The sequence below is a fragment of the Pseudopipra pipra genome, chromosome 5, assembly GCF_036250125.1.
Source record: "Pseudopipra pipra isolate bDixPip1 chromosome 5, bDixPip1.hap1, whole genome shotgun sequence".
NCBI classification, from domain to species: domain Eukaryota; kingdom Metazoa; phylum Chordata; class Aves; order Passeriformes; family Pipridae; genus Pseudopipra; species Pseudopipra pipra.
This window is the reverse complement of record NC_087553.1, coordinates 65735772-65759085: the sequence shown is the minus strand read 5'-3', so window position 1 is coordinate 65759085 and position 23314 is coordinate 65735772. Positions and strand designations below refer to the sequence as shown.

Below are 23314 nucleotides of genomic sequence, written 5' to 3'. Positions count from 1 at the left end.
AACTATGATTTTTTTTCTAGTAGAAATGTTGGCTGCGTAAAACTGTAGTGAAAAGTTGCTCAGCAAAGAAATGGAAGATGAAAAGAATAACTGAGATAAAACAAGTCTATCACAAGAATTGATCCAAACAGTGACCTACAAGAGCAGAGCAGTAGTGGGAATCTCTGTTGTATCTTGCAGATTTGAGATTTTCAGGACTGTCTGTAATTTATTGTGGATGCTATAACAATGCTAAAACATTGCATCTTAAAAGCCTCAACTGGAAAACAAACAAACCACCCAACAAACTTTCAACTTTAACACTGTTTCACTGTAAAGAGGCAATTTACTAAACGTTTTGTCTTTTGAAAGAGGAAAAAATTGTGAAGGAAACAAACTAGAATCCTTTTTCTCTCAGCTCATCAGAGGGAGGATACAGCTCTGTCATGGATTGTACCTCTGATATTCCTCTTGTGTGCAAAGAGCATCTGTGAGAAATGATACTGTTTAGATTTGGCACCAGACATGAGGTACAGGGAACTGGTCCCCACAGGCACAGAGCAGATGTGGGATCCTTTCCTAGTAAGTCATATATACTTTATAATTTTGTACAAGTTTTAATAACATTAAACACAGGCAAAATGTCAAAGCTGTCTGTATCTTCACACAATGCTCTGATCCAAAATTCAGTGAAATAAATCTTCCATTGATTTTGATTAATTTTGGATAATACCTCACACTTTTAAGGCCTCTCTGACTGTAAAAAAAAAAATATGCCAATGATTGTTTTAAATTGACAGATTTAAATGGTCAAGGTTTCAGGGAGGATAATATTTTATTCTCTGAAGGGCTGTGTACCACCTTCTCATCTATGACCTATAGTTTTCATTTGTGTATAATTTAAATTGAATGTGCCTGTCTCACTGAAAGGAATGAGATAACATTTTTTCTGTCGGTGATCGTTTGCAGTTGGACATCTTTCTACTCAGGGGATGGAGCTATGTATGTGCACTGGGAGAAGTAAGTGCAGAGGAAATAAAAATAAAGCATATTTACCAAAATTAAAGGGTTGTTCTGGTGTCTATTTGATGTTTATCAAGTCACTTATACCTTTTGACTCGTGAAAGTTCACTGGGAGTATTGCAGGAACAAACATTTCTTCACTATTTTCAATAGTGTTTATCAAAGATAGGCAGGACATACAGTAGTTGCAGCCTTCAAAGCACACTCAGCTCAGCTTCCTAGGTTCTCCATCATTAGTGAGGAGAGTTTCACCTCAATGTAGAAATCTGCTGTGAACATGCCCATGCTGAAGTCTGTTTGGAGATGTGGCATAAGCCTTACCAGATTGGTGCAGAATTTGTCTGGCATTCCCTCCTGGGAACAGGATCCCACTGTTCAGTTGTCTGTCCCCAGCATCCTGCCCCTGATGTTTGGATTCTTGTTTCACAAAGTATCAGTGTGTCTTCTGGCTTACAGATATCTAGGAGGCGCTGGTTAGATATAAGAAAAATGTTTTAAAGGCAATTAAAAAAAAATCCATGTAATTAGAAAACTTTTTAAGAGTACTGCTGCTTGCTACCTCGCCTGGACTTTTATAACTTCTTAGACTCTCTCAGGTGAGTCTGTCATTCTAGAAGTCATTGATTTCCTCTAAAATAAGGGTTGCCATAGGAGATCTCTTCCATGCTTTTGTTCTATACTATATCTAATATGATCCTGTATAAGAATTACACTAGTATGAGTGATAGTGTAATTTGAACACATTTCTAATCATATTTGCAATCCTTCATTTATTTTTTTGCACACTTTAGGAATTTTAAGATTATAAGCAGGGATTTTAAATGTGTAGCCATAGAGGAGCTAGCTTTCCTGCGATATCTTTTGGTCTTTAGATATTGATTATTTACCATCTCTTAATGTACTTACCTTGAGTACAGGAGTGTAACTTAATAGTATAAATCATTGCAAGGATCTCATCTGTTCAGTGAAATGCTTCACTGATTGGAAACTTGCCAAAAAAGCTTTTAGAGTAAAGTGAAGAAACACCTTCAATCATGGTTGAGGCTTTCAAGCATTCCATTTTATCTGAAAAATCAAATACGCTAAAGACATCTAATACGGTTTTTACTTATTGACCAGACAACTAATTTAAAATATGTACAGGTTCTGAAAAAGAAGCGGAGGAAAGGACCTGGTTAAGAAAAAAAGAAAGAAAGGTGTGATTTCTCATTATTAAGCCACCATACATATGCATTATCACCTTCGTTTTGACTGAGGCTTTCATGGGCTTTCAGAAAAAACATCTTATTAAAAGCAAGATATACTATTGTACTCGGTTTATTAACACCCTGTAGGTTCTTAAGTTTACAATAGAGAAGTACAATATGCTAAGAAAAGCTTTCTACAGGTTGCTATTGTGCACATTTTCTATGAGTTCATTTAATTTGTGGCACAGATGAAGCTAACTAGTTTTGTATTTTACCTTTCACCCTCAATTTCAGTCGCTCATGTAAATACAGTATAATTAATATGTAGCACTGCTGTACTACCTTTGATGAATCAGTAAAATCAACTAGAAATGGACTTCAGGGATGCTGTTTATTTTGTCTGTAAGCTTCTCTGTCAAATATTTTCAGTTCAAAACTAAAAATATCTTTCTCTATGATTCGTCCTTGCCAGTATAACTAGGATCTAACTAGTTTCCTCTGTTTCCTAGGAAAACTCATTTTCCCATTGCCCATCACATATTATCCTGACCCATCTTTGTCATAACTCATTACCTTTAGAAAGAGAAAAAGGAGCTAACATGGGAATTGAAAAGTTTCCATATTTAAAAGTTTTTAGGCCTCTAGACTACCAAGAAGCCATGTTCCTACAACAGGGGCTTGTACAGTAGTTGAGAAAAGAAATTATTTGATGTCTGCCCTATTTTGCAGTTGAAATACAGTAGAAATTTTAATATGAGTTTCAGTCTGCCTAGACTTGCAAATGCTCTGGAAGTACGAGGCGACTCTATTATTAAAAGCTGCCTTTTGCTCAAGGGATTTGAGAATTCTTATCCATCAATCCCCTGAGTGTAGTCTAATTCTCATTAGAATTTAAACAGAAGGTGGAACTGTGGCTGTTTTATGTCCTGAAAAAATGATGATGTATGATGGAAGTAGTGTCAGATATTTCTGTAGACTTGGCCACAAAGCAAGAGATGTGTATAATACAGAGCAGAGAAACTCCTCAAAATTAGCAATAACCTAACATTCTTCTACAGCATGCTATAAAAATTTCATGCTTAAAAATTCTACCTGATTTCACTCAAAATGTAGCTGGTAAGCATTTGTTTTATTTTTTTCCAGTTAAATTTTGCTATCAACTTTCAACAATTCATAAGTCTGTAAATAAATGCACAAACAACTCTAAGTCTCATTGAAGGGACATTAGAACTTAGCAGGTCTTGAGATCTTTAGGACAACTGTATGACTGTGATTTGTGTGTTTATATAAAACAGTATCATTCTGTTTTCATTTTGCCATTTGATAGTCCCAAATTATACTGTACTGAAATACTGTCTATTGTAACTTTCTTGAAAATATGAAGGATAAATATAAAAGTGACTCTGCTTATCCAGACTGGATCCTTGCTTTTAAAAAAAGATGAATAATCCCTGATGAATTATTAATTCAGGTAGGATTCTCTTCTTAGTCCTTTGGGCATTACCACTTTTCAGGAGGATAACTTCAGTTTTACATTTCTTAAGAGTTACACATGGGAACAGTAAAAGTAGGGAGGTGGCTCTACTGATATTTTTCTGGGCTTGCACAAAATTCTGGTCTTTTCTCCAGATAAAACTTTTTAGTGCTTTGTCTGTGACTTTTTTTTGACATAAAACGTTAAAGAAGACTTCCAGCAAAACTTTCCTACCAGACTGAATGTTTTCCATATAGGCAAGTTTAATTTAATTTGCTAGGGGTATCATAGTTTAAATGACCTCTAGACTTAAAATATTCTAAAATACTCATTTTTAGAGAAAGTTTTGCTGTAGCAATTCCCCATCTTTCAGACAGAACATTTCAGTTTTATTTTACTAGTATATGCAGGTATTTTGTGATAGAGCTGTGTTGCTACAGCAAAAGATGCTTTTGTTTTGTTTTGTTTTGTTTTTTTAAATTTGGTGAGAGATGCCAACAGAAAAAAACAAAGGCTGGATTAAGACTGAAGTTTTTTCAAAAATATTATTGATATATTTATTAGTTCCAAAAGATAGTTGTTGACATTTCTTCTGGTGACAGCTGACTTGAAACATTTTCCTTTTCATAGGGGATCACGCTACATGGGAGATTTAATTCCAAATACTTGCAGTCTATTTCTTCCCCCCTATATCTATATCTATATCTATATCATCTATATCTATATCATCTATATCTATATCTATCTATATCTATATCTATATCTATCTATATATCATCTATATCTATATCTATCTATATCTGTATCATCTATATCTATATCTATGTATATAAAGATTTACTGATATTAACCTTGCTGCATAAGGCTTTCAACTGATTTAAGTCATGTTTTGAGATTCTGAATTCAAGGTGGAGACTTGCTCTTTAAATGTACAAATGGTAAAGAGGAAAACAGGTGGTTAAAGAAGGAGATGAGGATCACTGGGGGGCATTTTTGAGTGAAGCCTGGGACTTCCTAAAGCCATAGGTCGTTCAGCACATCCCAGCTGCTGAAAAGTGTAGGGTAGGGAGTAAAAGGCAGAGGGCCAGCAGCGCCAGGAAAGGCTGTAGTGGGTGAAGTGACCCTGTGGTAGCAGAAGTAATCTCAAAGGTGTATGTTTTCCTGTTTATAACCCATTCTTGTTGGTGCATATTTCATTTCAGAAGGAGATGGAGTCTTAATTCTGGCTCTCTCATGTATTTCTCTAAGAAATAAGCTCAAGATTGGAATGCTATTGCATTTCTAAAGCTTACATTTATAAATCTATACTCTTGAATAAAACAAATCTATGGACCTGATTGTTGGGCTGAGTGACAGAGATTATCAGTGTTCAAAGTATACTCGTGACTTCTCTTGGTGATATCTAGGAAGCTCTAAATTATAATGTGTATATGTTTCTGTACCTTTCTGCTCAAAGTTTCTGAAATTGTGAGAAGGAAATGGTGCAACTTAGAAAATAATATTTTCAAGGCATAAAATTTGGGTGTTTGCATGCTTCAGGTCTACATTAATTACAACAGAGCACGCAAGAATATGTTAGAGTGTAAAACCTATAGAGATAACACTGCAGGCATGTAGAAAGCAAGACAAGGTATAACCTGGTGTAGACCTGTCTACACAGTTGATTGAGAATGGTTCCTGGTGCATTATATGCCACAGAACATGTCTGGACGTTGCTCAGGTGTCTTGGGGGCAGCTCTAACAAACACAGTATGGATGAATAGCAGACGGTGTTCAGGACTGATCTGTTTTATTTTGAAACATGGACATCACACTCTCTGTGGAGAATAAAGCACAGCATATCTATCCTAAAAAGTACTGTTACACATCAGTAAACATCTTGTGTCAAGAATAGGCACCAAGAAGAAATGCTGTTCAAGAGAAAAAGAATTCTTTACAGCAATAACTATGTATCAGTTACAGTTAAATATATTTTAAAAGTTGGAAGGAAAAAACCATCAGTTTAATAAGTTCCTCAGACATTCTAACAACAGAAGTAGGGCAAATATCCCACTGTATCTGTGAAAATATTTACAGTGTTATGAACTATATTATGATTGTGAACTATGAATGCTGCTTTTATGAAAAATAACTATGACACAGACAAGAAGACTGGATTTCCTTTGCAGATTCACATCAGTAGCTTTTACTGACACAAGAATAGTTTACTGAAGTAGTTATACATACTAATAAGAGTAGAGCAGTGAAGATCCATATATCTAATTGAACTTGTGTATGTTTTTCAAGAATAGGATGCACTTAAATCAATTAATTCACCTCCTCATATCATCTCCATATTGATAAGAAAATATTAAAATAAATACAAGTGAATGCACCAAAACCTTTTTTTCTGTGCATGAGCTCTGCAATACTATATTATCAAGAGGTTTAAATGTGAAACAGATCAAATAGTTTTCTTTATTGCTTCAAGATACTGAGGTAAAGCTTACAGATTTCTGAGTATTAGATATGCTTTTTGCTATTGTTCAGTGTTTGTAAACAACATTTAGGTGATATTTTAAGAATCAGTCAAGGTTTAAGCTTGTGCTAGTCCTACTTAAATAGATGGAGTTATATATATGCATTACCAATTATGTAAATTTTCCTCTGTGTATATCCTTATACATGTATTTATATATGTATCCACATGTATATATACACAAAGAGATCCTCTAGTAGTGTGTGTGTATTTATATCTATAAACAGGTACATACTTTTAGGGGAATCTTGTGTTTTCCAGGTCAGCAAGGGACTAAAGCTAGTGGGTTTAAATAATTTGAGAACACAAGGAGTTAAACTGGTATGTGCCCATACTTTTGAAATTTTGCCTTTCTCATGTTTTAAAATCCAGGAACATTTCATATTCAGTATGAACAGCATCTTTGTGGTATACTGCAGGAAATAAGTCCTGGCCCTTGGGCTCAGTTTGCACAATTGCCTGATGTTTGCTCTCTGCTGGAATCCATGGTTTGCTTATGCCTATTACTTTCAATTCACTGTGTCCAAATAAGGCACAGACTGTGCTGGTCAAATCAGGATAGAGGGGTTTAGCACAATGCTGATAAAGTGCCTTAAATCATGTAGCAAGTGTTTAGAGGTGCCTGTAGTACAGTACCTGCTGAAATAGTTGGGAGGACTTTCCCAGGCAAAGAGTAGCTAAGTTAGGATGGTTTCTGCTCATAGTTATCATCCCCATCACATTGTTTAAACTTCCTAAGTAAAACCAAAGGAAACAGTCCTTGGCAAGGTGGACAGCAAAGTTTGCAACCTGAAGTGACCCCTCTCTTACAAGGAGAAGGGAGCAGGGAAGAGAGGGAAAAGAGGACCAGAAAGTTTTGGCTGTTACCAAAGAGGTCGTTGATGGGAAAGGTTTCAGAATGACTGCTTTGCTGCAGTCGTCTTCTGCTTTTTCTCCGTTTTCACTGTTATGTCTTTTCTGGACATGAACACAGCATTGTCCTTGGCAAGACTCTTCACCCTTTTTTTGCAGCATTCCTTCCTCTTTCCTCTTCAGCGTAAGTTTCCCATCTTCCATTACCCCTTCTTAAACACTTGTAGTTCCTCCCTCTTGTGCTTTCTGAAATCTCAGTTCACACTTCTGTAATACTGTGTAATGGTGCTGTTGAAAGCCGAGCTGAAATAGTCTCAAGCAACACAGCATAAATTTTGGGGAGCTAAGTGAGGCACTTCTTCAAATTCAAATCAATTTATTTTAATATATACTTTGCAATTTACTTCATACTCCCTTCTGCACTATGATCTTCCAGTGTTAAGCTCTTTTTTTTCATTAACCTCCTTCATTAGGTTTGCAGGAGCTTTTCTGACTGTCTTTTTTAACAAATACCTGCCTTAATTTCACTCCTTTTTTACAACAGATAGCTATTTCACTTGTTTAGAATTTCTCACATCGTCTCTTTTTTCACATCTTCACACTTCTATGATATATCTATCTGTCCACTGTGAATTTAAAAAAAAAAAAAAAAAAGATGAATTTCCAAGAAGTGCTGATTGGTACAAGAATTTGAAAGTGAATTATACAAAATGTAAGGACCTGAGACTACGTGTTACCAAGGTGGTGATACTGATTTACTTCAGTCCTTTGAGGCAGAGAATAGTTACTTTAAGTATTCTAAACATTTTTATTCTAGTTCATCTGCAAAGCTTCCCCCATCACCTAATACTAATGTTCTCTCAGAGAATGTGGTGTGAGTGATGGCTGAACTTCAGGTGAAACAATAATAAGCAAAGATAAGTACCATTATTTACTTAAAATTTGAGTGAGGTTCAGAAAAGATTTTGGGAAAGTGGTTACAGCAGGGTTAGAAAAAGCTGGGAGGGACAGGAAATGTAGACATGCAGTCAATGGCTGGGTCAGGAAGCAGTGAGGGCTGGCTGCTCCCAGAGCTGGGTGGCTGGGGCTGGAGGGGACCGATGGGTGCAGTTCTGTGGGGCTGAGCAGAGCAGGCAGAGCTGAATGCTGATAACAGCCTCCATGAATGGTTCCAGGTGATGGATGGATGCATAGCGATCAAAGAGACAAATACAGGGGCCATGTGGGTGTTGCCATCAGAAGGAAAAGGGAACGAGGCCAGGGAAAGAGATGAGCTGGTGCTGAGCTGCAGCATATGTCCAAGGAAGGGGTTTGTTGGAGGGCAGAGGCCCAGAGGATATGGGACAGGGACAGGACTGGAGACAGCCTTTCCTGTCCTGTCGTTGAGATAATAGGGCACTGAGGGAGCCAGACTGAGCTGAACTAGAGGTCCTCAGCCTGTGGGAAGAGAAGGGATGCCCTGGGGTTCTGTTCTGTGCTGGGGAGGCTCTAAGGAGGCACTTGGCCATCAGTGGTTGTCAGCTGATACTGGGTCCTGACTGCTCCTGACACTGCAGGGTGTATACAGGATATAATGATCTCCTATCCAGATTTTACTGAGGGAGAAAATACTAAAAAAAAATAAAATTTTCAAACGTGAAAGGGAAAAATAAAAGTCTACAGCCAGGTTTAAAAAGACATAGTCCTTTCTACACACAATTCCAGTTGAATTGCCAAACAAAATTATGAAGAAAGACATAATGTGTTTTAGCAGCATCAATTTCTAATCTTGCTCATTTTTCTTTATATAATCTTGTGTTTGAGCATCTTGTCTTTTACTATTATAATTTTTGCTATTTATTTCTCAGTTTATACTACTGAAAATTAATTTGCCTAAGTTATATAAAAATACTGGATAATTAAAGAAGAATCTGGTTTGGGTTTTGCTTGCATTTTTGATTTTTTTTCCCTCCTACTGGACTGTTCTGTTCTGTTTAGTAAGGAAATATCTTCCACAACAGCATTGGAGATGTAATTAGTATCTAGTTTCCTTTATTTTTGTTTGTTCCTTGTTTTTAAAGAACATTTATTTTGGTTGTTTTTTCCTCTGCTTCATTGTACTCAGGAAAATGGCAAAACCAAGAAACAACTCCTCAACTATCTCTAGAAAAAAGGACTGGGTGTTGAAAAGAAGGCACATCCTTTCAATATATTAAAAAAAAAAAAAAAAAAAGAAAGAAAAAATATATGAAGTCTTTTTAAATTGCATAATTTGCTGTCAAAAGCTGTATGGGACCCCCTGAAATTAAGCAGCTTGTGGTTGTGACAGTGCAAATGCTCATCCAAGCACCTTTCCCTGCTGTGAGATCCCAACCGGCTTAGTCACAAGTTTTGGTGTGTCTGTATTTCTTTGCATTTTGTGGAATAAGCATCAAATACATAATGAGTGAAAACCCCTGTAGTGATCCATGAAAGAAAACACAAATTACTTTTCATTTAGTACAATTGTTAAGATTCAGAATGAGAAACATAATAGCAAGATGTTGATACAGCTCTTAAATCTTACTGCTCTTTCTGCATGACTTCCAGCATACCAGTGTAACATATCAATAATTAAGAAGAAAAGTAATTATGCTTTAATTATTTTTGATATGAACCTTTTGCTTGCAGCGATTAACTGGAAAAGTCTTCATCATTTTATGTTAAATAGTAAAATGAATGACATTTTCCAGCTGCTGGCTTGTCTGATGCGACTGAACTGCTTCTGAAATAAGGTGTGCTCATGAAGCTTTGCTTTATTGCTGTGATTGAGTGCAAGACATGCACAAAACGGATGTCAAAGCTGAATAATTAAATTAGGACTCCTTCTGTTCTTTATTAATTAGGTGAGCATGGGATATTTCTTAGAGCATGGTAACTGCTGTCCGGAGTTGCTTTCCTTCTAAGACATCAGAGATAGAGAAAAATAATTTAAATTAAAATCCTAACAAAGATTTATCTTTATAAGAGGCCCATTAAAATAATGAACAGTAAATATGACAGGAATATTTGTTTACATGGGTAAGCCAAAACCATCTGAAAAGAAGACATGGCCTGACGTGTTTTGAACTACATTACCTTGTGAAAAGGTACTTGTCACATTTAGGAGGAAATGAAGATATTTTGTTGCATTGTTTTCTAATTACCAAGCAAATTGTGTACAATTAGTTATAGCAATTGAGTGTTTTTTTCTTTTTGTATGTTATAAGTCTGTGGATTTTGTGGACACACTCTAAGAGTCTGAATAAACTCAATGAAGAATTGATGAAGGAAGGGAAAGAGATCAATGCTTCTAAAAAATTTATTAGAGACCACTAACTTTACAGGTCAGTGTCAGCTATGTAAGATATGATCCAAAGTTTGGATCTGACTTTCATAATTTATATGTGAAAATTCATTTTTCCTGTGTTACACAGTATTGTAATACCCTGCAGAAATAAGTTAAAATCTTTTGCATTTTAGTTTTTACATAAGGATAAATGAGGAAAGAAAGAGATGTATAAAGCTCTCTACTGCTGCAGTTTAAGGAAAATTATGCAAAAGGTTGGCATTTTTCTCTTCCAGTGAGATTCTTAAAAGGTATTAATGTTATCTGGGTATTTTTGCTTAGAATTTAAATACATTGACTTTATGTGATATATTCCTCGTGAGATACTATTTTATTTTTTTTTTCTAAAGAGGGTAATAGAGGGGAATATTTCTGTTTTTGTGGAACTATTTTAACCATTGGATATATTCTCAAAGTGTACATATATATATAAATACTAGTCTTACACAGTTTCATCTTTCATTTTAAAGCACTTTTTAAAAATTAAGATGAAGACATAAATTTTGTCTTAATTAATATTTCATACAAAACACTGTTTATCAGACTTAAATCTCTGAATTTTGCGTGAACATTTAAAGAGGAGGATGACAGAAAAATTGTTTGATAGCACTGATTTTATTTTTATTTGGTATAATTTTAGTAGGGAAAATATTTTTTGCATTTTATGTATTTTACATTTTATCAACTCGTATACAGATTACTATATACTACATTCAGTAATTTAATAAAATATTCTGAATGGATCAAACAACAAGTTCAAATTTTTTTGGAGCCAAACATATACTGAAATAATGTGGAGGTTTTGTGGGTTTTTTTCCTTCCCTTAATTTCCTGTCAAAACAGACATATTCAAAGGCAAAATTTGACTTCATGGTCTTTAAGATCACAGAATGATTCCTGAACTTCTGAAAATTGATCCAAATATCAACCCACTCATGTATTCTCAAGTTTAAGAATAATTACCAGCACTGATAATCCATAATTCCTGCAGTATTTTGCAAATGCCTAAAACTTAATTTTTTTCGTCTAATATTTGTTAATGTCGTTAACTGTTATGCAATTCCAAGGAAGTAGGAACTTAAATAATGGGTTTAAAACACAATGTGCAGTCTTTGAATAAAAATTTAAAGATGTTACTCTAGTGCAAATAAAAATATGTGGGTTTTTTTGTGTCAATGGATTTCTGGTAGCTGCAGTGCAAACTTCATGACTTTAATTGTGAATAAGTTTGTTAGACTTAAGTTGGATATATTTACATTATTTTCATGGTATAAGTGTGGAACTGGAAGTGAGGATAACCTTTTTTTTTAGACTAATAGTTACCATTTTATGGCCAGAAACAAAACAATCTCTTTAAGAATATGCTCTGCATTTCATATAGTTGATCATAATGACTAAATTTTAAAAGTTACAATTCAGTTACTTACATATAGCCATTAATTGTTTAATACATTACAAAGTCAGAGGGATTAAGACAGTATAAGTTTCCTTGTGTAATACTGGCAGTCATGACTTGTGGAGTTCACTTTTGTGTAGTCTGTTCCTTATACATTTTGTCTTGCCTGGCTATCTTCTGATGAAAATGCAAGTGGTAAGAGAATTTTCCATTGAGAGTCCTGAACTCCTGTCATGACCTATCAGCAATTTTCCTGATTTTTGTCTCTGCTCAGCACTGATTAGTTTTAGCAGCTTCTGATGGACTAAATTAATATAAATCTGTATGCAAAAAGTGATAAAAATATTCTTTTAAATTAGACATACACATTTATCCTTAGATTCTTGTTCTGAACTTTGACATGATGCAGGTCCAGAGCAATATCCTACAGACTGCTGACCTCAGTGTACTGCTGGGTTTGGATAAGCCTTGGACTATCCCCTCTTCAGCCACTCTTATGGATCACTGAGAAGCTAGACTCTTGAGTTTTTATTCCATTGTGATGTCATATGCCCAAAATTTGATTCCTTTCATTTTGTAACCACTGATTGCAACATTGCTAAACATGTTCTTATTTGTTGGCTGTAATGGATAGAACACAGTGATAATGTAACAGATGCACACTCATTTTTGGGAACAAATTCTATTAAAGGTTTGCCCATTGTTTGGTAGAAAATAATTTTCTAAAAGGCTTTTGCAGATTTTTTTGCAGTTGGAGGACTGGTATATTTTCTATATTCAGTTATCATAGTGCAAGAGATTCATTATATCCCAGCAGCTCCATAAGTATGAATTCAGAATGCTAATTTCCTGTGAATCTGATATAAACTCATGTCCAAATTGTTTAACTAGGCCTCTGTACTTTACTGGTACCAGTATTTACAATCTAGATAATATGCAATCAGTTTAGACAATTTTTTAATTTATTATTATTTATTTTATTTTTATGTTCTTTCATCACTAAAGAAAGTAATGCTGAATAAATTAAAATAAACATACTTTGCTGCTTTAATTAAACTGATCAGATAGTGTGATATAGAGGTTAATTAGCTGCTAACAAATTAATTTCATTTTCCCACCTGGAAATCTGCTTTGTAATCACTTGCATTTTGCCTTATAAAAAGAAGCCATTTGCAGTTCCTTATACTTTGAGGAAGTTACTGTGATGAGAAGATTAGCAGTTTCCTGAACCTTTTGGAAGAATATATTTACCAAAATTTAAATGGATTTTAAATATTTTTGTTTTTCAGGGTTGTCTCTGTCTTCCTTGCTTTTGACTTAGAGGACTGGAGGAGGAATAGAGAGGATGGTTATTTGTATTTCTTTATATATGTAGCCAGTTCTTTAAATTTGATTTTCTTTCCTGGTACACGCAAGTACATAAAATCCTAGACTTTTTTGTCATCCTTTGGGGACATAGTAAGAATACTGAGGGAGATTTGGCTGGATTTGTTCTAGAGTCTGTTTTGTTGACTGTAGTGTGTTTCATCTCAGTACGAAATAAAATGGCTTGAAACAGTCTTTGGAAAAAAGTTGTGTACAAAGTTATGGTATTTGCTACTGCCTCTCTATCATCTTCTTCCAAAAAAACGTTCTAGATTGAAGTTAAGTATCATCCTGGCAGTGAAAAATATCTGGAAATTGGAGTTTTGTTTGACATGGAGAAGTTTTTCTTATTCTTTTCAGTTTCTATGATCAATTCTAGAGATGTGAAGACAGAAGTACCCTTTTTAGTGTTTGTTATGCCTCCTTTTGAGGTTGTGCATGCAACTTTAATACTCTTCATTACTTCTCATTTTTCTAAGTAAATGTATAATGTACTATAATATGGGCACTGAGGAAAAAAAAAAATCCTACTTATTGCACTCTGTGAAAAATAGCAGGGGTTTCTCCTGAGATCTGAATGTGATATAAAAAACTTCTTACTCAGCTTTACTAATTATAATTTGCACAAGACAAATTAAATGAAGCGTGGTTAAATTCAGCATGTAATCAGATATTGTCACAGTGAAGAAAGGAACATGAGACAATGTGCCATTGTGAAGGTCATGCCATTAAGTGAGCCAAGAAATGGATGGGCTGTGGCAGAAAATCACAGAATCACAGAATATGCTGAGTTGGAAGGGACCCACAAGGTTCGAGTCCAAGTCTTAGCCCTGCAAAGGATCGTCCCCAAAAGTCACACCATGTGCCTGAGAGTATCATCCAAATGCTTCTTGAACTCTGTCAGCCTTGGTGCTGTGACCACTGCCCTGGGGAGCCTATTCCAGAGCCCAACCACTCTCTGGGCAAAGAATCTTTTTCTAATATCCAACATAAACCTCTTCTGAAACAGCTTCAGGCCATTGCCTCAGGTTCTGTCACTGTCACCATAGAGATGGGGTTACAACTTCCCCTCTTCACCTGTAAGTGAATGCTGAAAAAGTTGATCTTTCTCATCATTTAAAAGAAAGAATATACAGCACCTTTAATGCTCCTTTATGTTATTTCCTGAAATCTTCACCTTTTCATTTCAATCATTAGTCTCAATAGAATCTTGAGAAAAGCCCTTTACACAAATCTGATGAAAAAGGCTTATCATAAATTATAGTGCAAACCTGGAAGGTTTTAATTAGTGTATGAAATTTAGTACTCTGGCAAAGCAGTTATTTGGTTGAATTAGGTTTTGGGAAAAAATGTCTAACTCAAGTGACTTGTTTGCCCATATTATGTGTAATATTGGGTCATATTTCTTGATGAGGATGTTATTTAACTGGTTAATATTTTTAATGTTTTTATTAAAAATATTTTTTAAAAATATAATTTCTAAGTCATTTTTCAAGATCATGTTTTAAATGCACTTTCTAACTCATTTCTTACAGCTCATGTTCAAATACTGTACTTGCATACATACACTGTAGTTATAATTGCAAATGGTTTACTATATTGCCTGGCATTTTGTTCACTTTGAAGACAAGTGATAAATCAATATTTCCACACATGGATGCTGAATGAAAAAAAAGTTATTAGCTGCTAATCCCCCTCTTTTACAAGTGTCATTTCACTTATATAAAATTACAAAGCTATAACAAAAGAGATTGTAGTAGTTGGCACTCTTTCCTTCTTTTACCCTATTTGCAGGCTTTTATTCCCTAAAGTTATCCTCTTTAGAAATAGACATAATTTTTTGTGTGGTAGACCATATTTAGCTTTCTTTTCTGAAGAGTCTAATTGTGCTTAAACTGCATGTCAGACTATATAAGGGATTAAACTAAAACTGCCTGGCTTATTTGTCATACAATTTATTAGGATGGGTTTAAATCTTAATTACCCCAAAGGTATTAGAGTGAATATTTTTTAGTGCAATTCTGTATCTAAGGGGACACAACAAAATATTTTTTTAAAATTAAAACAGATCTTTTATGAACACTTAATGAATTTTTTTTTTTTAGTATTTGTAGGCCTTTACACTAATTTCTTTTGTTCTGCCTATGAAAAGTGAAACGGACAAGTATTATTAATATTTTTATTGCCACATGCTGAGCAAAAGAACACTAAGTTCTTTCATTAATGTGAATGTCTTTTCCAAATGTGTGGAATTAATATTATTTTAAAATGTTCTCAAAACTTGTATCTGGAATTTTAAGAACTTATTTTTAAACTAAAACATCAAAATCAGACATATATTTGCAACATGGTTTGGTTTCTTTCGAATTTTGATTTCTAACTCTACCTGATTACCTGCAAACCAAAATAATCCTCACTAGTTGCAGATTAGCTGCAATATGGAGGAGCTTTTATACATTGCCTCACTTTGGGTGCTTTAGCACTTTTCTGGGTAAAATACTTAGAAGTCATGGGAAGTATCCTGTTTTAAAAGAAAATCTAAATAAACATATTTGCCTTAATTTCAGAATTTAAAACATGCACTAATAATTATGCAGTAGTGTATATATATATATTATATATATATATTTGCAATACAATCTACTACATTAATTTTATATTTGCCTCCAGTGGTTCACTGAAGTAAATCTTTGAATTATGGAGATCTTTAACAAACACTCTTCTGTTTTCTTTTCTGAGGGAGTTCAATATCTTCTAACATCTCTGAAATGAATAAAAGTGTAATTTTTTTTGCTTTCACATTTTACCTACGATTGTTTTTGAACTGCTACTTTAGGGGGAAAAGGATAATTGTGATGTCTATCTGAATTAATACATTACGTTAATTTCTTTATGTATGAAAAGCTGCAGAAAAACAGTTTCTTAATCTCCCTTTTTTTTTTTTAAATAATTTATTTTCTGGTAGTTCATTAGAGTGTCTCATAAAGTTCTAATATTCATTTCAGGCCTTCAATCTCCCCTGTAGGCCTAACACCATTTTGGGCTCCATCACGGGGACAGAGTTGCATAAAATCCCTAGGGAGCCCATGGACAGACCTGAGGGCGTATGTAATCTTAACCACAGGGTCAGTAAAAGCAACATTTCTGAACTGACCACATAGGGCGTTTGTGGAAAATCTTAAGGCTTAGAGTATTTTTTTTTCTTTCTCGAATGAAACGCAAACATCTCTTGTGGGAAAGCAGATATTTGAAAAAATCAAATATACAATCTTCCTACCAAAAAAAGAGACATTAGACTAGTTGGTGGGGCTCATAGTATGTGGAAAATTCTTGGAATTCTGGCATAACATTTAGAGAGGAGGTTTTCCTGCAGACACCATAATGCGGCAGCAATGACAAGGAGCTTTCTTTTTGGCACTTGGTAAAGGAGGATGTATAGCTTTTGACAACAAAGTGGCATAGGTATATTATTACAATTTACTATACATTATTATCGGTAGTGTCAGATATGTCTTGTTGTGGTATAATCCCTTTTTATTGTTCTTGAAAGAATGTGATTGAAAAAAAAGCTTTATTTCCTGTGATGACAAGCCAACTTCAGTTCCATTCACATAATCCTGAGTTGAGTTTGGGTATTTATTTGTTAAATCAATAGACTGTGTCTGTAAAGTTGCTCAGTAGAGAATCAAAACCTGAGTGTAAGTTAGTGTTGGTGTGAGTTCAAATTTCATTTGCAGATGTGTGTTTCTTCAAACCTCTAGACATAGACGCTATAGAGACCAGAAACTTCATATTTTATACGGTGAAATTTAAGAATTTATTAATAGTAGCCAATATGTAGTGTTTCCCACTTGAATTGTTTTATACCCCAAGCTGGAAAACAAGCAACTATTGAAATGAAAAGCAATAAAAAGACGACGGAACAATCTCACTTCAGCAGATAATACTTACAATGGAAATGTGGAAGAAAATTATTAGGATAGAAAAGAAAATAGTAAGAGTCACAAATAAAACATTTATGACCTGGTCCTTAATGTAATTTTTATATGCCTTGCCTAATACCCTTGTCAGATACTGAAACTGTTTGCTTTGAAAGGGGAATTAAAGACAGTGAAAACTACCCTTCACCTTTCCAAGAGCACAGATTTCGTAAACTCATATACTGATACTATGCTAAAGTTTCTAATTTATTCATATGATCTCCTAAAGTCTCTCTTTCATAAATTCAGCTTCAGGACTGTCTTATTAAATCCCTTCATTCATTAACAGAAGCAATAGGGAATATTTACCCCCTCTCTCTCATAGCATTACTGGATAAAACAAAAATAAGTATCTCTGATATTTATTTTGCATCTTAGGCTTGCTGACCAAGTGTGTTGTATTACCTGGTGGCAAAAGTGTACAACAGTGGGAAAATTCAAATTCTTTGTGTCAAGAAGTTAATAAATAAGTAAACCACTCACATGAGTACCAGCAACAAAGCAATTTGTTCTTGTCAACTAGAAGTAGTTAAATTATGAAAAATTGTCCTCTAAAGATCTGACTGATCCATGAATCTAATTTGTGAACTGTACAGCATTTAGTGTGTTGTAGCACTGGGTATCTCATATTTTCTGCATTATGAGTAGTAAGATATGTCTGATGTCAATGTTAGTTTATGCATTATATAGGTAATATATCCAGGCAGGGTAATGAAGTACAGGATATGAATAGCCTAACAAAATACCTAGTTCATTTGATATGGGGAGGTGTTTATTTTAATTAATTTGTAAACATATTATGTTTCTGAAACATAATTCTTTAATAGGTGATTTTAAAAATACTGTTCAGTCCAGTAGAAGTACATAGTAAAGCTATGTCAGCTTCGAGCAATTTAAACAAATAGATAAAAATATAAAAGATGAGGAAATATAATTCTGACAATAAAGAATCATTTTGTTTAAGTAGATAAACACAATTGTATCTGTTGAGGACAGTGTTAAAAATCCTATGTAATAATGATTCTACAACAGGGTGTACTGCTAGGGTAAACATGAGCAATGGGGAGGGGCTGAGGTAATAAACTGATATCTAGATGAGAGTCAATGCAGGAGAGGGCCTAATAGCATTGTGTTTTATGAAAATGTTCCTTTTAAGAATGAAAGCAGTAAACAAAACCAATATATACATAATATCCATTTTGCTTTTCCTGCAGCTCATTTTTCCTGAACAAAACCTTCCAGGGAAGGATTACAGGGGAACTGCTCTAACACAACCTAACATAAAGAGTTTCTTTTCCCTATCTTCTGAAGTGAAACACTTTTTTTTTCAACTCAGCAGATCATTTTGTGATGAAAGCACTTGTGTTAACGTTTCTGGCTAGTACCAATCAGAGTTGGATCCTTTGCCTGCTAAAGAATCAGATGGGGTTTTGAAGAGACCAAACTATTTACAGCCACGTAAAAAGTAAGAGAAACCAAAGAAAATAGAATCTTTTGCCTCTTCCAACACACTCTGAGGCTTCCACAGCATTATATGGTCGTTTCTTTATAACAATCCAGTGAATAAACAATTAGCTTATCAGTCATCATTAGTCTTTAATGATTAAAGGAATTTCCTCCTGTGACTACTACACCCTTGTATCTGGCTTCATTATCCAGATACCAATACAAAACCAACTGACCTGTGGATAGAACAGCATCTTGATGGAAAAATGCATTTTGAGGGAAAAGCAAAAAGCATGAGTTCATGTTAATAGCATTTACCTCAAATGGCATTTAGCTCATCTGTAATATATTTCATGTCTGACTCTCTAAAAGGTCACAAAGAAGAATAAATGATGTCATTATTTATGGAGTGAGGAAAACGATGGTTTATGAAGGTGAAGTGCTTTACCTTGTAGTACATGTCATGGCACTTTTTTAGTGCAAGTAATATTTTAAACACGCTGCTGGACATGAAGAAATGTAATTTCTCCTTTATTTATTCAAAATCTGTGAAGGGACTTAAAAATACTATGTCCATACTATTTAATAGAGAAATGCACATAACAATTGCTTGATTTTGATGAAAAGCTGTTGGGCACATTGCAGCAATTCTATTTGGTGGAAAGCTACTACAGTGAACCTAAGTCTTCAAGGCTGTTAAATGGTTCAGAAATATTTCAAGAGAAAACAAAACTGTATTCCATAGGAAATAGCCCAATTTTCAAACTGCTGAATGAAGCTTCTCACTGATTCTGTAATGGAAACTAGCAATCTTCTCCTTCTTTGCTTTACTTGAATTACATGGTACAGTGTTTCCACGGAGCTGCCAGGATCTGCTCTCCACTACCACAGCCAGACTGCTGTGATGTATTTTCGCAGATTGTATTTTCGCCGTGGGAGGTGAATAGAAGAATAAACGTGTGTGCAACAAATACTTAACCCACTTAGCAACGCCCGTGCGTCGCTGTATCTGTTGTCTGCTGGATGTCATGGTGCATAAATCACCTAATTGCACGGGGGAAGTCACATGTCTGTAACAGAAACAACTTATGGAAGTCTTTTATGAGCTCTCGAGTTTGTCCAATGTTATCCGTACTTTTCTAGCTGTGTTTTGGGTGACTTATGTAGCTTCCCAAGGAAGAAGCATTAAATGTATGAACATAAGCATGAGCATGACAAATACGACACACAACAGAGAGCAAGCAAAGATCTGAGTCTGTCTTGTTTCAAAGAGAATACATAAAGAACTGTTTTTTTTATTTCAAAATGTATTTTACAATAGTACAGAGTATTGTTGCTTAAATTTATTCTTGCCTTTCAAACTAACAGAATTACTTTTCTTTCTCTTACAGAATAATGATATAATCTATTACAATGCAAAAGATGATCAGAATGATGTAAGTAATGTTTCATTTAATTTCCTTTCCTTTTGTAAATCCTAGATTTACTTGAAAATTAACTTGTAATCCTTGAAAATTAAGGGATTGAAAATATTAATGAAACTCTAAGACTAGCATTTAAATATTTTGCAGAAGCAAGAAAGCAAGAAACTTAAAAATGTCTCCAAATTCTCCTCAAGAGCCAGATAATGTTTTATGTTCTAATTCTCAATGTCTGTCTCCTTTCATGTAGCTTGGGTTACTAATCAGTCAGAGTATGTGCTGAGAGAATAAAGATGCATACAGCAGTATCATTCACTTTTTGAAATGCAATAAAACCATAATTACAGGTCTGGAGAATCAAAATGATAAATGTAAATAATTTACCCTGAAGGAGCCATTTTCTGGTCTTATTTTCCAAGCTCATGTTATGGTGTTCTGTATTCTTTGTAAGAAATTTTTTACATGAGGAGAAGGCAGATGTAAAATGCTACTGAACAATTATTTTCATGCACTTTGTGGTTGCTCATTTGACTGTAGCAAGCTTTGGGGAAATTGAAAATCCAGTCACAAGATTTAAACTAAATGTATGATACTTCAATTCCTGGTTTACTAAAACTCTTCCTTTAAGAGGTTTGAAGTCTCCTATCTGCCATTAACTGTTAAAAATCTTTATGTCTTCTGGGGAGAATACAAGTTATCCTCACCTTCACTTGAAATAATACAACTGCTTGTCTTCATTATAGATTTAATTTATAAAACCGTAGAAAAAATATTTTAAATGTATTAATCAGAATTGCCAGCATGCTTCATTTGCACTTTTTAATCAAGTATTCTTTAGAGATTGATGGCATCACTATTATAATTGATGCCTCTGCTGTAAGGCAATTAAAGAAGATACATAGATCATGTCAAGCAGAACTACTATATATGCCTATATAGAGTTATGAGTACTTGAATCCAAATACAACAAACCAGACTGTCCTGAATTTTAAAATGTGCATGTTTTAGGTAAACTTCATAAAAAGTAACCTAAATTTGAAAGATATTTGTCTGTTCTCATTAAAGTCACTAGAATGTCAGGTGCTGATCACTTCTGGAAACAGAATTACAATGCTTAAATATTGGGTTCATCCAGGTCTCAAATATGTATGCAAACACTACAGACTCTTCTCCCCTGTTCCTGCCTGAAAAAAATGCTCGAGACAGCCTTTCTTTTTTTTTCTTTTTTTTTTTTTTTTTTTTTAAATCAAGAGATTTTAAAAGAATCATCTCTGAAGCACTGGTCAGTAAAACTGCTTTTGCCATCCATTCTTTTCTGCCTCTAAGTTCATATTTTTTTCCTCGTCCATGCAGCGAGCCTTCATTTATTCATGGGAAATGATATGATATTCCTTTTTCAGTACAATTAAGAATAATTAGCAGCAGAAATTTATTTTTTTTTTAGATTAGACATCTAAGCTAGTCCCTGTGGGTACCTCTAGAGAGCTGTTCAGTTTGTTCTGAGACAGATGTCTAAGGTCAGCTGAATCTAGATGTGTATTTCTCTCTGTTGACCAGTTTCTATTACAGACTCTTAGATCTTAACTTTTGGATGGAGAAGAAATTAATCTCACCGGTCCTCCCCGCCAGTTTTAATTTGTCTCCACTCATCCTTTTAGAATTACAACTTTATCAGAAGAGCAATCCTCTTAAACTTAAATTCTGTGTATTTTTCTGTATATGCTGCAGTACAGTTTGCTTTCCTTCTTCCTGTTTACATACCACATTCAGGAGATTCTTCTCTCATTTTTCTTCTACTGTCTCGGTGGGCCTTTTTGAATCTAATCACTGTGTTTTCTTGGACTTAAAAAACAAACAAGAATGTGAAGGTCAATCATTCTTTGGCCTTTGGATTTCTCAGTCTCAGATAAAATGATCAATTTGTAACCCCGTAGTCCATCAATCAGTAATAGACCTTTTGTACTCTTTATCCTACAACAGCAATTAGATTCTACTTATTTCCCCTCCCCAATGCTGTCTGTAATGTGGGAGCACTTCATGGTAATTAATGAGTTTTATCGTCACAACAAGGTAGGAGGCATTATATTCCCATTTTTCATATCTCATAGGAAGATAATGGCCAAACCTGTAATTTAATTCAGGTCTCTCAGGTTTTCATTCACTGTCCTTTTCCAAGAACCCTTTCAGTTTGATCTATTGCAGCCTGTGCTGTGCACTTTAATTTGCAAGTGTCAATTTATTGTTGTATTTGGACAAATGCTGCAGTGTTTTATTGGACAACAGAGTGGTACCACATTAAGATGCTCTTTCCCATTAGTTTTCATATTGCTTTGTCTGTTTTCACTTCTTATCCTTTGTACCACCATCCTATTTATACTAATTTTTGCTGCTCAGTTCTTTCCTCTTCTTTATGCTAGTCTCCATTTTATTTCCAATAATGATTCCATGTCTTGTTTATAGATTCCTTCTCATCTCCTCTTTGCATCTTGCTCTTTTCCCAAATTTTTTAGTGTAACTTCTTGTCATGGTCTCATAAACTCTTTCCTGCACAAGCTTCAAGAGCCTAAAGAAAAGAAGATTGAAAATTTTTCAGTGATTTGACTTAAAGGACTAAGTATTACAAATAAAGCAATGTTTCTTTAATGTGAAACCAGCCACACCACACTGGAACTCTACAGTTCCCCTGTAAGTCTTACTCCCTAGGCTTTAACTGGGAGCAGCCAGTTGTATCTCTTAAAACTGATAAGCTGTCTGTGCCACATGGTTTAGGAATTATTCCTAATGCAGTGATACCTTGTTATTTTGGAATAATTTTTTAAAATATTATCTCCTTTTGAGCTTAACCTGTAGCATAAAGGTAGCTATTGAGTTAGAGCATTATAAATAAGGATGAAAATATCTACATCACGTTGAAAACCGTTTTAAAAATAAGAAAGGATAATTAGTTGTGAATGTACATATTTTAAAAAAAATCCTGCCATCATGTTTTAACAAACATTTTAGAAATAATTTCCACCCTTCAAACTTTTTTTTCTTTTTTTTTTTAATATGAAGTTATGCTCAAAGTAATTACAGGGCAGCAGTGAGCAGAGAACAGAACGATTACCTAAGAGGCATGCTCCTGGTGGGTTTGCTTCTTCCCAAGAAGACACTTGGAGATTTAGAGGCATGCTGAAAGTGGCACTGGAAGTTTATTGGGTCTCTACTTGTACCCTTACACAAGTCTTGCCTTTTCTACTAGTTTATGGTGTCAAGGGTTGCAAAATTTGCTTTTATGTGCAACTATGATTAATTTAGGAAAACAAAGTCTGTTGATGAATTATCCCA

The 23314-nt window shown here is 34.5% G+C and overlaps 1 protein-coding gene across 8 annotated transcripts in view; it reads left to right on the top strand.

Moving 5' to 3' along the window:
* Window positions 1–23314, top strand: part of CACNA2D1 (calcium voltage-gated channel auxiliary subunit alpha2delta 1) — a 376639-nt gene that overhangs the window by 177921 nt on the left and 175404 nt on the right. For all 8 annotated transcript variants that reach the window (XM_064656439.1, XM_064656438.1, XM_064656437.1 and 5 more), the window contains exon 5: window positions 19958–20002. In XM_064656439.1, coding sequence (XP_064512509.1) covers window positions 19958–20002 — 45 coding nt within the window. The remainder of the gene's footprint in view (window positions 1–19957; window positions 20003–23314) is intronic.